Source organism: Chaetomium fimeti, assembly GCF_033439085.1.
Source record: "Chaetomium fimeti strain CBS 168.71 chromosome Unknown B0H64scaffold_5, whole genome shotgun sequence".
Classification (NCBI taxonomy): domain Eukaryota; kingdom Fungi; phylum Ascomycota; class Sordariomycetes; order Sordariales; family Chaetomiaceae; genus Chaetomium; species Chaetomium fimeti.
In genome coordinates this window covers 2059108-2077585 of record NW_026944333.1, presented here as the reverse complement: position 1 = coordinate 2077585, position 18478 = coordinate 2059108, and the positions used below count along the sequence as shown (strand labels likewise).

Sequence of the window (18478 nt, the reverse complement as noted above, 5' to 3'; positions counted from 1 at the left end):
ACGCAGCCTCGCCCACCACTCGCTTTTGTATTTGGCTCCCCCCTCTTCCCCCCGCGTTACAAGAAAGTGACGATCCGCCCCCCTTCCCGGCCCCGAACGCTGTGTCTCACTCTTCTCAATATAAATGATGGACCCCAACCGCGAGGAAGTCCAGCAAACCCTCTCGCTCATTGGGGAGCTGGACCTACCACATCCGTCTGGGTCCTTGCTCTCGTTCTTCGTCACCGAGGCTCTCCACCCCGTGCTGGCCGCGGACTATGTGAACGACAGACTGTCGGCGGGCGAAGCTCGCTCTCTGGTGGCTGATTGGATCTACATTGTTGAATCCGGTGAGCATCTCTTGCCCTCGGACCACCGCCTCTTCTTTGGTTAACGCATTCCAGTAACCAAAGATGGTCGCCTCCGGCCACCACCTGACGCCAAAACGCAGCAGGAGGTTAGGAGACGGGATGGGAACAGGTGTTGCATCTCGGGCAAGGCCGGTACTTTTTGGGATCCTTTACTCGTTATGCCTGTTCTTCCCATCCCGTATGGCTGGGATGCAGACAAGGTGCGTTGATGGTTTTGATTACTGCGCCGCACTAGAGATTTGCTAACCACCCATGCCACAGCCTCGTATCTTTGATATGCTCGGGGCGTTCTTTACTCCGCCGTATCGGGACTGGTGGCTCGCACAGGTTGAGGATCCCGAACGACTGCCGCATTGCGTCGGTCACTGGCTAGTTCGAAAGTCTGCTGCCCAAGCGTTTGCACGGGGTATTGTTGTGTTGAACCGACGGCTACCATCCATGATTGAGGTGAGAGGGGACGCCATAGGGCCTGGCCGTATTTTCTTGACCCCCGCAGCTGACTTTTGACAAAGTACGAAGTTGTGCCAATTGTCATCGGACCTGAGGAGCCATTTGAGGTTGAGGGCCCCTACGCGCTCCTGGGTGACCACTCGCGCTCGGGCATCTTGCCAGTAGATCCGCACTTTATTGGCACCCAAGCTCGACTGGCAAGGAGCATTCGATATGTCGAACTTGCTAGAAGCATTGCGCCTCAGATCTTTCTCTCTCACCGGCCCGCCTCTCCTACCAGGAGCGCCAGCGAGCTTTCGAAGCGACCTTTCCTAGAAAGGGCCCCGTCGTCACCAACCCGATGTCTCAACTCCTTAGTCCACTTTTCGGTTCGAGCTTTCTTCACATGCTGGCGGGTCCTACCCAGACGAACCCGGGCTACTGCCTACAACATGTTACGAAAGCTCGGGGATTTGATCTACGGCGCCGAGGACCCCACATTCTACGTCCGGCGACTGCCTTTCGGGCTCTACCTCAAGTACCGGGGCGAAGCCGACATGGCGCGCAACGAATTCAACGCACTACAGCGAATCCATCGCGAAACCACCATCCCCGCCCCAACCCCGCTGGACATCATCCCCTCCGGGGCCGACAGCTCCTACCTGCTCATGACGCGGGTACCCGGCGCGCCGCTCTGGCGGTGCGAATCACTCTTCTCGGACCGCGACTGCGCCGAAATCGTGATCCAGCTGCAAGACTACGTGGCCCAGCTGCGCGGCCTGCCCAAGAAGACGACGGCCAACCCGGCGGACATGGCCGCCATCTGCAACACGCTGGGCGAGGCGTGCCGGGACCACCGCATCCGCGACGCCGCGCCCGTCGGGCCGTTCCCGGACGAGGCGGCCTTCAGCCAGTGCGTGCGCTTCTCGGACGAGCCGAGCCGCCGCGGGCATGCGGTAGTGTTTACGCATGCGGATCTGAATCCGAGGAATATTCTGGTGGGGAGGTTTAGGCGGTGGGATGGGAGCACGGGGTGGCGGGTGACGGGTGTGGTGGACTGGGAGACGGCGGGGTACTATCTGGAGTATTGGGACTATACTAAGGCGCTGTTTGAGGGGTTTCGGTGGACGCTGAGGTATGTGAGGATGGTGTATAGGGTGTTTGTGGAGTTTGGAGACTATTCGAGGGAGTTGGATGTTGAGAGGAGGAGCTGGGAGTCGGGGAATGGTGTGTAGAGAGTTGTATAGTTACGTAGGTAGTAAGGTCATTGCGTTTGCTGAGTATGAGTCCTGTACGCGGAAGGGCTTTTAGGCGCCGAGTGTGACACCACCACGAGCCAACCCCACCACGAGCCAACCCGGGGACACGGGTGCGAAAATCCGAATTTCATTGTTTCTATTGGGCAATAACGAGACACAAGGCAGGTGGGTTGGGCGGTTGCCTTGTTGCCCTGGGCTGGGAGCGACCAACAAAGGACTTGGCAAGGCATACACACCACCTCGAGCAGGAGGAAGTCACCAAAGCCCCCAGACTTTAAATTTAAAACCTTAAACCAACAACAACCTACTGCCGCCCCTCCCCAGAACAGAACAGCAAAAACCCCTCTCCCAGCAACCCATCCCACCATGGAAACAACCCATCCCACCATGGAAACCCCCCAGCCCACCCTCCCCCCCGCGATCCGCGACTTCCCAACCATCACCATCTCCCCCACCGCCCCCGCCACGCACACCCACACCGTCATCTTCCTGCACGGCCGCGGCGACAACACCAAATCCTTCACGCGCGCCCTGCACAACTGGTACTCCTCACTTGGCACCACCCTCTTCGCCGAGTTCCCCACCATCCGCTGGGTCTTCCCCCAAGCGCCCCTGCGCACGGTGGCCAGCACGGCCGACCAGTTCCGGCCGCACGTGTGCCCGCAGTGGTTCGACGTGTGGACGCCGCGCGATTTCGCCGAGCGCGAGGAGGTGCAGCTCGAAGGCCTGCGCGAGACGGTGCCCGCCGTGCGCGCCCTGCTCGCCCGCGAGGCGGGCATGTTGGGGGGCCGGTGGGATCGGGTCGTGTTGGCGGGGATTAGTATGGGTGCGGCTTCGGGCGTGCATACGCTGTTGAATTTGGAGGTGCCCGCGGCCGGGGGTGGGCGGTTGGCGGCGTTTATGGGCTTTTGTGCGCGCTGTCCGTTTGCGGGGAGGGATTTGGCTGGTATGCGCGAGGTGCTTGCTGTGGGCGGGGCGCCGCCTGCTGCGGACAATGCTGTGCTGCGGGCTACGCCGATTTTGTTGGAGCATAGTGCGGGTGATCCGTTGGTGTTGATTGAGAGGGGGAGGGGGTTGCGGGATACGCTGCGGGGGTTTGGGGCGCAGGTCGAGTGGAAGGAGTATGAGGGGGGTGCGCACTGGTTTCACGAGCCTGAGGGGCTCGACGATGTCATCGAGTTTCTGAGGAAGGTCGTTCTTGTGCCTGGGAAGGTGGATGGGGCGGGTCAAGGTGGTCCGGCCGTGGCGCCGGCCGAGCCTGAGGCGATGGACTTGTCTTGAAGATGGGGATGGAAGCGCGAAGCAGGTTGGTGCGCAAAGGGTGCTTTAGAGAACCAGAAGGACGCAAGGAAGTAGAAGATCAGTCATCGTTTTGTCTTCTTTTCCTTCAATCTCTTATAGTAGTAGAATAGTGCCTAGGTAGTCATGAAAAAAGAGGGCTGAAAACGAAGCTCAACTTTACTGGGATGGTATCATCGTCATATGACAAGTTATTCCCTCGCAAAATAGATACAGCTTGGCAAAGGACCTAAAGAGACAGCTTTAGGCACCCGGAATTCATCGTGGAGTAGAGGCTAAAGATATCTAACTGCCATGTTCTCCTCAGACAACAAACAACAACCCGTCCCTCCTTTCTGGCCCGGCCCTTCACGAACGCAAAGATGCTAATTCAATGGCATAAGCTTCGGCGGCAGCACGGCGTTTCCCACAGAACCAAAACCACTCCGGTTTGGTGATGAAGTATGCAACTAATAGGGCCGAGAGGATCACCACAACGCTGATGGGTGCTAGAGATAGTGTGAAATGTATCAGTCATCTGATCTGGTCCACTACTAGTTAAGTTCCAAGGCCAGTCCAAGCCTACCTCCATATCGCCACAGCTCTTGACTGCTTGGGTTCTTGTCGTCGCCGGTTATATCTGAGATATTTTGGCCAAAGTATGAGGTAAAGAAGGATAGGGGCAGCTACACGATAGAGTGTAAGTGCGGGCACCAGGAAATCTCAACATGCTACGATATAACAGAGAGAGCTCAAGACTTACAAAGATAATTGTGACGATGGTAAACAGCATGACAACGCGCCCTTGCTGGCTTGTTGACCGGGCTTCAGCCAGTGCCGCCGCTTTTTGTTTGAGATCGAGCAGGTCCATCAGCTAATAATGCCCCCTTCTGTATTAGTTTCCCTCCGTTTGTTATTGGATATGCGCGGAGAGGGCCACATGCCATTTTATGCGAGTATTCGGCGTCTTTCCTCATGACGCCCAGTTCTGCGAGAAGCAAGTCCAGCGTTTCGTCAGCCGAGATGATGGTTTTGCTTGCCGCGCCCTTGATACCTTGGGCAATGGTCCGGATCACCTCTGCCTCTATTCTGGTTCCCCCATGGTTCATGTTTACCACCTGATGACCTTCTCCCGTACAGGTGAAGGTGTTGTGGCGGAAGACGATGCCTCCGCGGTTCGTTGGTGAATCATCTGCCGGATCGAGCCTCCCGAGCGCCGTAGCCAGCGACTTGATGACCTCGCGCTGTGTCTCGGCAAGATGGCGAATCATGTTGAGCTCGTCAATGATGTCTGCAAAGTCTAGGACGAGTCGAAGCTCGCGTCGATCGTCTAGTGCCGTTGAGTCTGACGAGTCTCCCGCCGAGTGGTTCTGACTGTATTCCTCAAAATAGCTTGTTTGAGATGCCGTCTTGGTACCAATGGCCCACCTGTACGTCTCGACCAGATCTGTAAATCGCTTGTTATCTTGGCGGAAGATAAACGAAGCTGCCTCTTTGACTAGCAGTGCATAAAGGTCCCACGCTGACTCGCACAGCGTCCAACTCTCCAAGACGCTTTCATAGAGAGCGGTAAAGCCTACGTGCTTGTACTGAAGGTCGCCGGATGGGAAGAACGACAAGACGGTTTCTATCGCGTTGCAATTAGTGCTGCTCTTCGTATGTAGATACCTGGTCGTAAACGGGGCTTACTCTCATCCAGCACCCAACACCATAGTTGGTCAACCATGATAAGGCGGCTGCTGCTCGCGGCCCTTTGTCTGCCACCCGGCTCCACCCCAGTCCCGGTCCATTTAGAGATGGTCTGATCGCTGTCCCTGGTGCTCGTATTCCACAGTGAGGAATAGTAGAATTGGTCCAGCGTTCTCCGAGGATGAAGCGGTTTCGGACTGTCAATATATTCATAAGCCAGCACCCGTTCCATATGCAACCGTTTTACATGCGACCTTTGGGTCCCGTACTGCGTCGTGTACGTGTAATTTAGGTCGTAGTGCTCAGCAACCGAATCCCAGTTCAAATAAGGGAGCTAATTAGTCGAGATAGCGCGTTTGAGACTTAGCATACGCATCAAGGGTTTCTGCATTCATAAACTCGGGGTACACTTACGTACAATGACAGTACAGGCTGCTGTCTAGGATACTTGGCTCCGAGGAGTTGGCTCGCTGGGGCAAGTTCTTGGTCAGGCTTGTCCTCCTGCTGGGATTCCCGACGCGGATTCGATTCTGAAGACGTCCCAGGCGCTTGTAGGCCCGATGCATCGTCCGCCGTCTCGGTTGTTCCGGGGACGCGGACGTTGCGTGGCTGTACCGGGCCGTCCTCGACGGCAGTGCAAGATGGTTCCATGTGACGGGCGTGAAGCGGTGTGATGATAATATCGGAGAGGGCAGGCCGCCGCTTTAGGGCCCAGGACTTCTCGTCAAGTCCGGAAAAGTTGGGGTACCATGCTTTCATGCAGCTCTGTAGTGATTTCGATGTGTTATTCCTAGGTACCGTAGGCAAGTAGACAGTCTCGAACCACAGCCATGGGCGGCTTTCTCACCTCAACCCACTGCATGTTATTGGCGGGTACATGCAACCAGCGCAATGAATGTGATTCAGGGTATGGTAGTTTTGTCCCGGCAAAGTTATTGATTGGGTAGACATCGATATATTGAAGTCCATCGACCAGCGTGTGGACGATGATGGGGAAATCTCTTGGGTACTCTGGGGCGTTAATATCGCCCTCCAAGTGAGACCTGATAGGGGTTGCCGCCATTGTTGTGCTGGGTCGTAGGGAGAGTGGCTACGAGAAGGCCAGTTAGGTGCGCCCCCGCTAGAGACTGGTAAACTCACAAAAGGGTCATGGTCATGGCGAAACATGTCACGGGTTCAAGCGTATCGATGCCAGAGGTTTCTCAAACGTGGCTGTGTGTGATAGGCTTCCACTTGCACCCCCGCCCGGGCCTCAAGATACCGATCTCATACTCGTCTCTGATAGGTATTAACGCAAGCTGAAATGCAAGCCACAACAACTGACACAGCATTTGATTTATTGGAGGCGTCGTTTAGTAGCGAGTATCGCCATCAGACCATTGCCTGCACTATAAGATACTAGATGGTCTATCACAACAGAGCCCCAACTCAACCCCTATTCGGCGCCACTCCATGCCTCAATTCCTCGTTATTTCAAAGCTTGATGGTGCATAAGGAGCCCCCGGCCGCCTCTCAGCCACTGTGATCTGGGAAGTTCCCTCCTTGGTGCCCATGGCGCCCTGGATCTGAATCTCAATCTTCTCGCCGGGTGCCAGTGCCGCGCCCGTCTGGCCAGCCTTGTCCCTGGCGCGGACGAAGAAGTCGGTCGCCTTCGTGCTGGTGCCGTTGGGCTTCTGCAGCGCAACATCACAAGCCGCCGGGCCGCCGGATAGGGTCGGACAGTTCCACGTTCCGCTTCCCGCCTTCGTACCTTCGCCCCCGCCGGTAAAGTCGATGTTGGTGAAGAGGTTGGTGTCGTCGGAGCCCCCGAGAAAGCTCAGCGAGACGCCGTCGATGGTGTCGGTGGACAGAGCCATGCCGGCCTCGGTCGGTGCCGCGTCCGAGAATTGGATCTTGGCGGCCGTGTCGTTCTTCAAGTTGAGGGTAAAGGACTAGGGTGCGTTCTTGGTTCCCGAGGTTGATGACACGGACGCCGTGAGCAGGGGCGCCGGCGGGTCGTCAATCTTGGACAGCCAGCCGTCGGCGGCGCGCATTTGGTCGACAAACGTCTCGCCCGGCGTCTTTTGGTGCGCCGAGCCGTCGACGATAGTGCTCAAGGGGTCCCTGTTAAATAGGGGCCATAGTCTTCGGTGGCTCTGATACCTATCTGGTCGCTCGTGTCCATGATGAGTCGCCGGTTTCAGCCAAGATTGACGTCCACCTCATCCAACTCTAAACGATCCCAAACGTCGGCCGACACCCTTCCTATCCCCTTCCGGTACGCAACTTGGTCCTGCCAGCGAACCCAGAGAACATTATAGAAGTCGTAGGCATCCTCGATTCGATCTGCCGAGGGGTGTTCGTCGAGCTCCCACTCCAGCAGGTAGCCTTCGGCGTATTTCCAGTCGCGAACCCTTGTCTTTGATATCGCGATGAGCTCACACCGGGTCTCGTCGCCATGGGAAAAGGTTTCTTCCAACGCGTCACCGTCCACTTCGTCGTCAGACAATACCCCAGCCCATGTTCCCTTGTCGTCACGGAGGACGTACGTGTGGTAGATAGGACACTCAAGCCACGGATGTCGTTCCAGTCGTTCAGCTCTCGTGAGCCACAATCTCTTGGCCGTGAAGGCTAAAATCGCGCCGTACATGGTCTCTGGTTGTGGATTGCTTTCCTTTTCCTGAGCCAGCACGGGAAAGGGGAGCGAAAATGTTTTGTTCGCGAAAGTCGGGTGGGAGAAAGAGTAATCGGTTTGTTCTGCGCCGGGCTGTCTCGTTAAGGACCACCCAGATATTAGCGAGGATGAATTCTCATGTACAGCTGAAAAGACGTATTCGCCAGGCACTAGGTGCCCATCCGGCCGCAGCAGGGTTTTGCGCCAGCGAACGAGCGGGTCAGTCAGCCTCGGATCCGGGAGGAGCAGACCGCCGGCGTAGAAGTGAGAACCAAAGCACATCCACATGTCCAGAAACAGAGCACCCTTGACGCTCACCCACGACCAGCTAGGCAAGCGGATAGCTTTGCCCTCGCGCCGCCGCAGCGGACGTGGGTTCCGCCTATCACCCTCCCAGAGCAGGCACACGTCAAAGAACATCTCGGGCAACCCAAAGTGGAAGCCGGGGCGAAAGGACTGACTCAGGACCGCTGCAGCGCCGGCGAACGCGGCGAGGACGTCATCGTCAAAGGTCAAGTCCCGCTTGGCATACTCGAGGACAAGGCGGCCGAACTGCTTCATGTCGGGCCAGTCCGGGACGTCCGAGATGAAGCCGGGCGTCTCGTGGGCGGTCCCTTTCGCACCGTGCTCGCAGGCCACCCACTCTTCGCTCCGAAAGCTGCGACAAACCCAACTGACGGTCCCGTTGCACACGAGCAGGCGGCGCGAGAAAAAGGCCTCCTGGAATGTCCAGGCGCGCGTGGACCACGGAGTCCCCTCGCATATGCTCCTGGTGCTGTGACCCATCATGTCCTCGGTTTGAAGGACAGCACCGGGAAACGTCATGTGGCGGCAAATAATATCCCGAGGAGGTGGAGGAGGATCCACGCTGGGGCCGCCGTTCTTGTCACGGCAGACACCCGGTATGCCAAAGTCGCCGTGGGGGCCCTCGCTGGCAACGATGGTGAAATAGGCTCGGTAATAGATGGAGGCCATGGCGTTGATGAACATGGTCTTTTCTGCACCGCCGTCCTGGACGGTGCAGAAGCAATCCGTCCAGAAGAATCGGATCCCCAACCGGGAGGCCAAGCTCATGGCGTCCGCGATGGTACGGGTCAGCCGGGTACCGCTAGTTCTGGCAAATGTCTGCGGCGATAGAGCCCCCGGTTGTTGGAGCTGCGCGAGATTCTTGGTTGTTGTCGTGGGAATCTCTACCCGCCCCCAAACATAGCTCAGAGCGACGTAGCACGGCGGGCCATCCGCTGAAGAGCCATCCCCACCCCCATCCAGGTAGACCCGCACCAGGCATTCCTGCTCGAGGTCGATCAGGTAAAGGAATGGAAGGTTGCTTTGTGTCATCGGCGACGCCCCATCGGTATGGGTTATCGCATTGCTATGGAGGCGGTCGCAGGTCTCGATCCACGAGCTGATCAGCCCCGTGTCGATACGGTTCGCATCCATGAACCTTGCATATTTCATTCTAGCTACATATAGCCGCTGTGTGGCGTCGGCAGGTTCTATTTGCCACAGCATCGGGCCACGGCTGGTGCTGGGCTCCTGGCGATGCGGGTAGAGGTCGCAGAAGAAGCTCCTCCCATCGAATCGCAGCCGTGCGTCCAGGCCAGGGAGGTCGGGCTCTGCAACCTCTTTAACTCCGACGAGGGCAGCTACGATGGATTGGCAGCCTGCACAATCTCGCTTTGTCCTGATGCGCTCGAGGTTCCCCAGCAATACGGATGAGTGTGCTAACAGTTCCACCATGCCTCGCAAACGGATGATTTCGATACTCTCTTGGATGAGGCTTCCGACTTGGTGACATTTCTTACAATATCGTACCGTCACATCCATTATCGCAGGCCGAGACGCCGTACAGAGCCCACACAGATCGACTCCGGACACAACATAGCCCATGATATGTAACGTCGTTGGATCTGTCTGGATATTCAAGTCATGTTAGAATATACGAACCTAGGTAAGGTAGGTACGTTAGGTACGTTCCCATTTAGGCCTCGACGGATCGAGCCTGATCTTTTTACCGTAGGGAGATGCGTGGTGTCACACTGAGCAAAAGGACATCCTTGCCCTGCAAAGGCTAGGGGCACCCTGTACACTGCGATACGTGGCGTTTTGATTGAGTGGGCAGAGCAACATTCTACCGAGGTATGTACTCACGGCAAAAATGGAAGCAAGTGGGGAGACAATTCCATTTACTAAAAAAAGGGGTCCCGACATTTGGTGAAGTCGATCTAAACACAGGCTTTGCAACAAGAGTTTCTTTTAACATCATCGGTTGCAACTGCCGCGACCTTTACATTCCACTAGCTGGAGGTTCGGTGAAGAAAGAAACAATGGCATAAGCCCGTGTCTTTGAACAAGTAATACACAGAAAGTTGCAAATGTTTCGGACAGACATATTGTGAAAGCAACTGCTGACATCTCGACCGCAAATCAGGAAGAGGCAGCCCAAAGCGGCGCAGGAGGTCACAGATGAGGAGTTCCTAAGTAGCGTGTGATTGGCACACCAAGCAGTGACCTACCTAGGTAGGTAAGGCGGACTGACGAGGCAAGGCTCTCTGCAGCGAGAGGCAACCCTCGTCCCAGCCCCTCATTCCAGTCTCTGACAATCCCCTGGAATCCAAATCGGACCGTCGGAGCTGAGCCGCCATCTGGGTTTGGCACCTGCGAAAAACAACATTGCCCAACTACCGCCGCTACCTACTGTTGTCAACATGTCAGGGTCTCGTTCAGACGGGTCAGATGCGTCATGCAACATCTGCGGCCACCTCCGTCGCGAACCCCCTTCCGGGAGATTACATATCGCCAGGGCAACCTATCCTACGTTTGCAGACAGAGCGACACGTGGGTGCATATTGTGTGCCCTGATCTGCAACACCGCCGTCACTCATTCCGGCGCTTGGAGTTCTGTCGCTAAAGAAAAGGTGCACATCGATGTTTCCGCGATGAATAAAAAGCTTGCGGTCGTGGGACACGAGCTTTTCAGTGCTTGTCCCCCCGACCAGATTATGAGGGTTGGGAACTCTCGGCATCTATTCTATACAGCTCTGTACTCCCCATTAGGTACGAGGATGAGAAGCCACCATGATTTCGCTCCGACTTAACGGCTAACCCGTCGCTTGCCCGAAGAATCACCCTCCCCTGTCGAGGTTATACCGACATTCGCACACATTGATGCAGACCCACTGTCAGATGTTTCACGGGAGATGGTACGTGGCTGGCTGGAGTCGTGTGACAAGCATCAGGACTGCCGTGCCAGCAGCATCAAGATGCCCCCAAAGAGGCTTGTCGACGTCGGTGGCGGGGACGATGCTGCGGTAAGAATCACTTCCGCTACCGAGGACCATCGCTACCTGGCTCTCAGCCACTGCTGGGGCCGCGGGAAGAAGCCCCTCAGCACCACAAAGGCCAACGAGGCGTCCATGAGGGTATCGATACCGTGGGGAGCACTGCCGCAATCATTTCGCGACGCGATCCGGGTCACGAGGTGGCTGGGCGCTCGTTACATCTGGATCGACTCGCTGTGCATCGTCCAGGATGACGAGCAGGACTGGCAAGAGGAGTCGGCAAAGATGGCGGGCATATTCAGCGGATGCGATCTCGCCATCGCAGCTACCCGGGCCGCCGACTGCGATGAGGGATTTCTGCAGCACCGGAAAGAGGGCCAATTGGTCATGTCCGGGACACACCAGGGGACCCCGCTGGTGGTGTTTGCAAGGGACCGCACTGCTCACAGGGGACTTATGGGCACGGTACCGGATCCCTTCCATGAACTCCCGCTTTTCCAACGAGGATGGTGCTTCCAGGAGCGTCTCATGGCTCCCCGGACTCTCCACTTCGCAGATGATGAGTTGTTTTTCCAGTGTCGGACCGAGAATCGGTGTGAATGCTCGGGACGCGGCGCGTGGCCGTCTTCGGTGCGGTACTTCTCTGCCTATTATGACGCGGCTGTGTCCTGGGAGAGCCGCCAGATCCGTGCAAGTGAAGGGGAACAACAGCGACTCCTTGAACCAGGCTCCGATAGCGATGGCAAATCGGACACGGCCGGAAGCCTTTCTGGAAACAATACGACCGCCTTTGTCCGAAGGCTGTACGGCATGTCTGCCGAGGTAACCGTGGACGGAGAAGTAACCATCAGCTTTGGTGAGCTATGGGGCGATGTCGTGTCCGAGTACGCCTCCCTCGATCTCACCTTTCAACAAGACGTGCTGCCAGCACTATCCGGAATCGCCAACCTCATGCTGGCATACAATCCCGGTCGCTACTTTGCCGGCCTCTGGGAGCTTGACATCCATTACCTTCTTGGCTGGAGCTCTATCCCAAGCGAAGCCCGGTGTTATCGACCGCAAAACGCCACTGCGCCATCCTTCTCGTGGGCGTCTCGCTTCGGGCCAGTCGCCTTCCCGTATCAATGTATCATGACTCGCGTCTGCACGGTTCTCGATATCAAATGTGACGTTAAGGGGGCAGATCCGTACGGGCAGGTCCAAGGTGGGTATATTGTCTTGCAGGGAAAGCTCCTATCAGGCACCGTCGAAACGCGTCCTGATGGATTTGGACTTTTCCGAGCTTACGTCACGGTCTGGGATGCTAGAGGGGAGAAGCACTCGGGATTGATAGTATTCGATACCGAAGAAGATGAGGACGACGTTGGACCGGGCACGAAGCGCAAGGTCTATTGCTTCGACTTGTTCCGCAAAAGAGAGTGGGAAGAGACTGACGAGGATGACAGTGACCATTGTGGACATAGTATTGTTTTAAAGGAGAGTGGTGAAGCCGGGTCGTTCAGGCGTGTTGGGCCGGCAGAATGTTTCCCGACTGCAGCGTTTGACAGTGTACCGGATGTGATAGCTACAATTCTATGATGGGCCGGCTGTTTTGGTTCTCTCTATCCGCAAACTGCAGGAGGACGGGGAAGGTCTCTAGCGCACGTAGGAAAGCCCCGTGCCTATCATATCCGAACTGTCTCGAGCGACAGCTACAAAGTTCCTAATTCAGCATCGTGGTTCGAAGTCGCGCTGTGTTGGTCAGGGGAACATACTGTCGAGACTGGTGAAGTCGGGCATGATGAACCGCCGCGACTCAAACTCGCTGAGGGTACTGGCCCCGAGGCCCACGTTCTCTCCATTCCACGGCAACTGGGCGATAAACTCGAGAGATCTCTCGGTCAGACTTTTGAAATGCTTGCTCTGCTCCTGGTTTGTAATCGCCACAATGCCCTCCCACGCGCCTCGGACTCCATGAGGATCCTGGTACGTCTCGACAAAGCCAAGGACAAGCTCCACTGCTGGTGAAATATCCTTGATCCAGTGTGTCTGAGCCTCCTTGAAAGCCACGTGGTTCCCCGTCCGAAAGCATGCCAGCAGGGCGTCGATCATCAGTCCCTGCTCTTCGTTGGCAACATGTAACTGGGCTAGCTCAAGCTCCTTCGTGACCTTTCTGAGGCTTTCCGAGTAGTCACCAGTACGAATGTTGATGGTCGGGTTACCCGGCAAGCGCAGTCGGGCTGGCGATTTGAGCACGGGGAGCCATCCTCGATCTACCGAGGCAATGAGCAATGTGTATGAGACCTCGTCCGTCGATTTCGGATCTCGTGTCTTCTGAAGACGAGTATTCTCAGGAAGAATATCATTTGCCTCGAGGAATTCCTGGACTGCTTGGACCTCCTCTCTGGAGATGGGAAGGTTCTCAGGATAAAATCCGGAAGCGCAATTCTTGTCTGCGGAGTATCCATAGCGATGCGGATCGATGGAGTACATGCCATCAACGGCAACTGCAAAGAGCGTCCTGGTCGTCGCCGACGTGGAAGCAATCTTCTCGAAGGTACTTCGGTCCAGGCGGGGGATAAACTTGGTGTCTCCGTTGGACTGGCAAATGGCAGTCAGCACTAAGACTAAGTGCGTCAACGCCGTCCATGTCACCGGGGGGCTTACCCTGTAGTTTCCCACGTTTGACAGGAACATGGCTGCATATTCAAGGAATTGCATCATGTCATTCTCGCCAACTCCTGCATCAGAAGCCAACTGGCTCCAGTCTCCGTGTGATCGGCGATAAAGCTCCATGATAAGGTCGAATATGGACTCGGCCTCTTTCGAAGTCTGCTGTAGGATGATTCGAGTCCCATGGAATGCTGCGCGGCTCACAAAATGAGCGTATAGTTGTTCCTCGTTCGACAACTGCAGAAACGCCTCGCGAACGGGGATTCCGCAAATAGGGGCTCCCGAGTCCGCCCAAAACTTCTGGTGCTGAAGAATACTACCCATGCTGGAATTTGGCGACAACCCAGACATCGACTTCAAGTGGAACAAGTTGACGCTTGGGGGTGTTGTCCCTTTTTGGTAGTGTTGGAGAGAGTCTGTTTGTTGATGAAGACCCAGACGTTTTTATGCGTTGGGGTGTGGCTATCAGGTCACGGCCATGGGTGTCTAGGTAGGTACCTACTTTACACAGTATCAAGTGAATGCCGATGTTAGCCCGTGAAGAGTGTACTTCTCCGTACTGTACTTTCCATCGTACCTAGGTAATTAGAACACACAATCTGGAAGCGGAACCACTGAGCACTTTCCCTCTTACCACAGGGCCCGTCGCTCACTCACATCGGTCGAAAGAAAACGCCGGGCCTTTTAATTCATGGAGGCCGCCGCTATCACCAGTCCAATTGGCGGGTAGTGTGTTTCTGGGGTGAGTCTATCTTCATCGCGAACCCGTGAGACCACACCGCGTTCGAAGACCCAAAGACTTGGCTTGATTCTCCCAGGGATTAAAGCATTGAGCCTGCGTGGCGAGAGTCCTGCTAAGCCAGTACTTTTGGCGTCCCATTTCCGTCCCCGTTCGCATGCGTGAAAAAACATCTTAAAAGCGTGTGCAATCACATGGCCAGTGAAACCCGGTCGCCAATTGCATCTTGTCTCGGTATTAGCGACCATCGGTAGGGCTCGGGAGACCGCGCGATAGTGTTGGAATCGATTCCGGCAGCCAACGTCAATTAGGGAACATGGGTGCCCGCAACGAGCCGTCTCAAGTCTCGTGCCTTTTGGGGTCAACTCCGGAAGTTCTCGATGCCAAGCCTGAGTCGTGTCACAGGCAGTGAAATCACATTCGGAAGAGCGACGGTCACGACAGTATGTACTTTCGTTGATCACGAGAAAGGACGCCCCGAGAGGTCAAGCCGAGGCAGTGGGTGTCCGTAGTTCGGCATGAGGATTGGCGACGCCAAACTACCTACCGAGTAACCTAACAAAAGCAAGGAAATACAGCGCGGTACGGAGGTAAATACGACGTACACGGTAGACGCAAGGTGAGACATGCACACATGGGAACTCTCCGAGACTTTCAGGAGGCACGGCAGGTGGTACAGATGTGTAGTTGTTGCAATGCTGAAATGATGGGGCAGATGGGGCGGATAGAGCGCCATTTCAGAGTTCGGCTCTTGGTCGTCTCCGGATTCCCGGTAAATGCCTCCCGAGGTGTGTCGGTGAAGCGGGCAATCACGTGAAGAGGCCTTGCGGTTAAATCGAGGTTGAAATGACGTCGGGATAGGCGGTCAGGTGGCTGCTTTCGGCTGAAATGCCCTGGAAAGGGCGCACTGCGCCCCCCTGTGGCCCGGCCGGCCTTGGCACCGCAGCCGAGCCACAAAATAACAGTGGCAAACTGAAACGACAACTTGGGCCGGCCGGGTCGAGCCTGGCCACCGGGCTCAAGGGATTCGTATCAAAAGTTTCTCTTGCTATGTTTAGAACAGGTAACTAAGTAAGGCCGGCCCCGGCGGTGAGCTCCATGGAGGGCCGGGCCGCGGCTGAAAGATTGACATGAAGTTTCTGAACGTGGCATTCGTGTTGTTGAGTTCAGACGGCGGTGACCTGCAAAGGGTTTCAGACGCGTGCAGAAGCAACTCGGGAATCGAGGGATTTGTTGAACTCTGAACCAGGGGTTCGGTGCAGGACTGCAGGTACCCTCGTACCGAGGTACCGTGTACTCAGTGTGCCGGGTGCGAGGTGTGTTTGGCAGCTGGCGGTGTGCTTTTGTGCGCATCAGCGCCCTTACGCAAGTTGGCATCTTGGCCAACCAGCGACGGCCGATAACATCCATGGCACACCGATCTGGGCCGTGGCGATCGCGGTAGTGGGGTGTCGGGGGCCATCGGAGGGGCCGGCGGGCCGGAAAACGTCGCTAAGAATAAAGTGACAAAACTCGAAAACCCCTCATTGGGCTGCAAATGTCTCGCCCATCGCGGGCCGCATTTGAACACATTCCTGGAGAGGCGCGATTGGCGACGGGGGCAAGGGATGAATTGGGCACGTCGCGTGTTTAGGCCGTCTGTTCGGGGCCGGCAGGAGACCCGGCAAGGTCTAGTGGAAGCAACAAAGGCCTCGATGTTTGGGAATGGGCCCCACGGCCCCGCCACCCCCCCATGCGGGGCCCCTCCGAGCCGTCGCCGATAAAATTCCCTCGGTCCCTGCATTGAAATGTGACTCTTTCGCAACTGCCCAGATCCTCTGTCGTCAATTATTGATTTCCTTGATTTTTGTTGCTTGCATTCAAAAACAAACAAGATCATATTTCGCGGCCTTGCCCATCCCCTTCTATACCAGATATCCTAGTTTCCCAAAACAACAACAGTAACACCGCAATCATGGTACAGTCTCTCCAATTTCTACTTGCGGCCGCCCCACTTGTTAACAACTTCTCTGCGCAGGCGACATCAGAAACATCAATTTCCCGATCAGAGATCGTAAGCACCAACATGGCCCAAGGACTGAAGCTCCGAAAATAGTACTGACGTGCCATGGCGCTTAGGTCAATAACTACACCAACCTCGACCAAAAGGGCATCGTCATCGCAGAATACGTCTGGATCGATGCCGAGGGCAACAACCGCTCCAAGACTCGCGTACGCGACCCCCAAATCCGCTTAGACCCCGAAGTATATCACACCGGTAGCTGACTCGGCTTGCAGACCCTCGAGCCTCGTGACGATGGCAAGCAGTGGGACGTCGACACATTACCCATCTGGAACTTCGACGGGAGTTCCACCGCCCAGGCTCCTGGCGAGAACTCCGATGTCTACCTCCGGCCCTGTGCCGTCTACCCCGACCCCTTCAGGAAGGGAAACAACATCCTGTACGTTTTCGACATCTAGACAAACTCAGGGGTACATTGAGAGGGGTGCGCTAACACGGTCACTAGTGTCCTGACAGAATGCTGGAACCATGACGGGACCCCTAACAAGTACAACTTCCGCCATGAGTGCGCCAAGCTCATGCAGGCACATGCCGAGACAGTACCTTGGTTTGGCCTGGAGCAGGAGTACACTCTGCTCGACCTGAACGACAAGCCGTACGGCTGGCCCCAAAACGTATGTCGCTGCCCGCTCCGAAACTCGGAGGGTCAATGATTGAAAGACTAACCCTCCTTTTCACAGGGTTTCCCCGCTCCCCAGGGCCCATATTACTGCGGCGTCGGTGCCGGCCGGGTCGTGCAGCGCGATATCGTTGAGAGCCATCTCCGTGCCTGCATCTACGCCGGCGTCAAGATCTCGGGCACCAATGCCGAGGTCAGCAAGTCACAATGGGAGTTCCAGGTCGGCCCTTGCGTCGGCATCAGCAGTAAGTTACATTGCATATCGCATCCTCTCGAATGGTGCACTAATTTGCTGCTTAGTGGGTGACGATCTCTGGATTGCCCGCTACATTCTTGCCCGCGTCGCTGAGGACTTCGGCGTCAAGGTTTCGCTGCACCCCAAGTTGATTCCTGGCGACTGGAACGGTGCCGGCATGCACAGCAACTTCTCGACCAAGGAGATGCGCGAAGATGGTGGCATGAAGGCCATCGAGGCTGCCATCAAGAAGCTGGAGGCCCGCCATCTGGAGCACATTGCCGTCTACGGCGAGGACAACGAGAAGCGGCTCACTGGCCGTCACGAGACCGGTGCCATTGACTCGTTTACCTAGTATGTCAACCCCCATCCCCTGTCTAAACTAAGCGAGACGTTGACTAACCAAACTCCAGTGGCGTTGCCAACCGTGGCGCATCCATCCGCATTCCTCGGGAAGTCGCTGCCAAGGGCTGCGGTTACTTCGAGGACCGCAGGCCCGCGAGTAACGCCGACCCCTACCGTGTCACCGGTATCCTCATGGAGACGTATGTATCAACACAATCCCTGCTACCGTGCTCTAGCTAACCGCCTCGTAGGATTTATGGAGCCGTCTAAGGATCGGTTGGTGTTAGTTTGGATTCGTCGCTTTGAGAGCATCTTAGTGGCGTAGCCCCGGGGGGCCACGCTGAGTTTTATGGAGGACACTCCGACGGTTTTTACACATTGGTTACATCTTGGGGCCCTATTCCTTGTTTAGATCTGCCCACGAGGCTAGTCAAAAGGGATTAGGATATTTAGAGGCATGCTGCCTGCCTGCCTGCCTTGCCAGCTTTATATGAAGGCTAATGCACGGCTCGGAACGGCGCGAGCATTTGGGTTATGACGCTGCGTGTTAACATAGAGCATTATCGTAGGGCGCCAAGGGGCTTTGGGAAAGGGTACACCGTACAGGGTATAATATCAATAGACGGGATGAAGCGGCAAGGCTATCATCCATCGCCTTTCGGCATTCATCAACCTCCCGATCTTGTCGGGACTCGCCGCGCAAATATTGAGACGCTTGCTCCGCCAATACCACTTGCATGATATGTGGTTACTGGAGAGCTCAGAAAGCATTGAATCTGTGAAACGCACTTACTTTTTGCTCGTCGCCCATCATAGACCGCTCGAGCAGACCTTGTTCACGTTAGCCAAAACGGCGGGGGCCAACACAGGGTTGTTTCACGACGGGG

At 56.1% G+C, this 18478-nt stretch overlaps 7 protein-coding genes across 7 annotated transcripts; 4 read left to right on the top strand and 3 right to left on the bottom strand.

Moving 5' to 3' along the window:
* Positions 1-35: 35 nt before the first annotated feature.
* Positions 36-2060, top strand: B0H64DRAFT_343841 (kinase-like domain-containing protein). The gene is made up of 4 exons (XM_062801293.1): positions 36-329; positions 384-550; positions 612-797; positions 863-2060. Exons 1-4 carry the CDS (start codon positions 125-127, stop codon positions 2012-2014), a joined length of 1710 nt encoding a protein of 569 aa, XP_062657975.1. The 5' UTR covers positions 36-124; the 3' UTR covers positions 2015-2060.
* A 365-nt stretch (positions 2061-2425) lies between these two features.
* On the top strand, positions 2426-3319 carry B0H64DRAFT_324043 (Alpha/Beta hydrolase protein; the record flags this gene model as incomplete). The annotated part of the gene is made up of 1 exon (XM_062800639.1): positions 2426-3319. One exon carries the CDS (start codon positions 2426-2428, stop codon positions 3317-3319), a length of 894 nt encoding a protein of 297 aa, XP_062657974.1.
* A 218-nt stretch (positions 3320-3537) lies between these two features.
* On the bottom strand, positions 3538-5488 carry B0H64DRAFT_188360 (uncharacterized protein). Its single transcript, XM_062799014.1, has 6 exons — positions 5420-5488; positions 5006-5358; positions 4261-4943; positions 4080-4190; positions 3903-4002; positions 3538-3825 (listed from the first exon to the last, which is right to left on the bottom strand). The coding sequence occupies exons 2-6, from the start codon at positions 5235-5237 to the stop codon at positions 3686-3688; spliced, it is 1266 nt and encodes a 421-aa protein (XP_062657973.1). The 5' UTR covers positions 5238-5358; positions 5420-5488; the 3' UTR covers positions 3538-3685.
* A 1696-nt stretch (positions 5489-7184) lies between these two features.
* B0H64DRAFT_361938 (heterokaryon incompatibility protein-domain-containing protein) lies at positions 7185-9398 on the bottom strand (the record flags this gene model as incomplete). Its single annotated transcript, XM_062801754.1, has 1 exon — positions 7185-9398. The coding sequence occupies one exon, from the start codon at positions 9396-9398 to the stop codon at positions 7185-7187; it is 2214 nt and encodes a 737-aa protein (XP_062657972.1).
* Positions 9399-10224: 826 nt separating this feature from the next.
* Positions 10225-12598, top strand: B0H64DRAFT_188319 (heterokaryon incompatibility protein-domain-containing protein). Its single transcript, XM_062799013.1, has 2 exons — positions 10225-10715; positions 10782-12598. The coding sequence occupies exons 1-2, from the start codon at positions 10367-10369 to the stop codon at positions 12515-12517; spliced, it is 2085 nt and encodes a 694-aa protein (XP_062657971.1). The 5' UTR covers positions 10225-10366; the 3' UTR covers positions 12518-12598.
* B0H64DRAFT_188315 (putative dipeptidyl peptidase) lies at positions 12599-14108 on the bottom strand. The gene is made up of 2 exons (XM_062799012.1): positions 13586-14108; positions 12599-13519 (listed from the first exon to the last, which is right to left on the bottom strand). The coding sequence occupies exons 1-2, from the start codon at positions 13940-13942 to the stop codon at positions 12680-12682; spliced, it is 1197 nt and encodes a 398-aa protein (XP_062657970.1). The 5' UTR covers positions 13943-14108; the 3' UTR covers positions 12599-12679.
* A 2157-nt stretch (positions 14109-16265) lies between these two features.
* Positions 16266-18264, top strand: B0H64DRAFT_400745 (glutamine synthetase). Its single transcript, XM_062804094.1, has 8 exons — positions 16266-16383; positions 16449-16541; positions 16608-16771; positions 16838-17006; positions 17073-17256; positions 17312-17600; positions 17660-17791; positions 17843-18264. The coding sequence occupies exons 1-8, from the start codon at positions 16285-16287 to the stop codon at positions 17859-17861; spliced, it is 1149 nt and encodes a 382-aa protein (XP_062657969.1). The 5' UTR covers positions 16266-16284; the 3' UTR covers positions 17862-18264.
* Positions 18265-18478: the final 214 nt, after the last annotated feature.

Coding starts and splice junctions, on each gene's coding strand:
- B0H64DRAFT_188319 (XM_062799013.1), top strand. CDS start 10,367: ATGTCAGGGTCTCGTTCAGACGGGTCAGATGCGTCATGCAACATCTGC. Junction 10,716..10,781: donor AGCTCTGTACTCCCCATTAG/GTACGAGGATGA, acceptor GCTTGCCCGAAG/AATCACCCTCCCCTGTCGAG.
- B0H64DRAFT_188315 (XM_062799012.1), bottom strand. CDS start 13,942: ATGTCTGGGTTGTCGCCAAATTCCAGCATGGGTAGTATTCTTCAGCAC. Junction 13,520..13,585: donor CAAACGTGGGAAACTACAGG/GTAAGCCCCCCG, acceptor GCCATTTGCCAG/TCCAACGGAGACACCAAGTT.
- B0H64DRAFT_400745 (XM_062804094.1), top strand. CDS start 16,285: ATGGTACAGTCTCTCCAATTTCTACTTGCGGCCGCCCCACTTGTTAAC. Junction 16,542..16,607: donor ACAACCGCTCCAAGACTCGC/GTACGCGACCCC, acceptor CTCGGCTTGCAG/ACCCTCGAGCCTCGTGACGA. Junction 17,601..17,659: donor GCCATTGACTCGTTTACCTA/GTATGTCAACCC, acceptor ACCAAACTCCAG/TGGCGTTGCCAACCGTGGCG.
- B0H64DRAFT_188360 (XM_062799014.1), bottom strand. CDS start 5,237: ATGGAACGGGTGCTGGCTTATGAATATATTGACAGTCCGAAACCGCTT. Junction 4,944..5,005: donor GTGTTGGGTGCTGGATGAGA/GTAAGCCCCGTT, acceptor GCAACGCGATAG/AAACCGTCTTGTCGTTCTTC. Junction 4,003..4,079: donor CCATCGTCACAATTATCTTT/GTAAGTCTTGAG, acceptor TCTATCGTGTAG/CTGCCCCTATCCTTCTTTAC.
- B0H64DRAFT_343841 (XM_062801293.1), top strand. CDS start 125: ATGATGGACCCCAACCGCGAGGAAGTCCAGCAAACCCTCTCGCTCATT. Junction 330..383: donor GATCTACATTGTTGAATCCG/GTGAGCATCTCT, acceptor AACGCATTCCAG/TAACCAAAGATGGTCGCCTC. Junction 798..862: donor GGCTACCATCCATGATTGAG/GTGAGAGGGGAC, acceptor CTTTTGACAAAG/TACGAAGTTGTGCCAATTGT.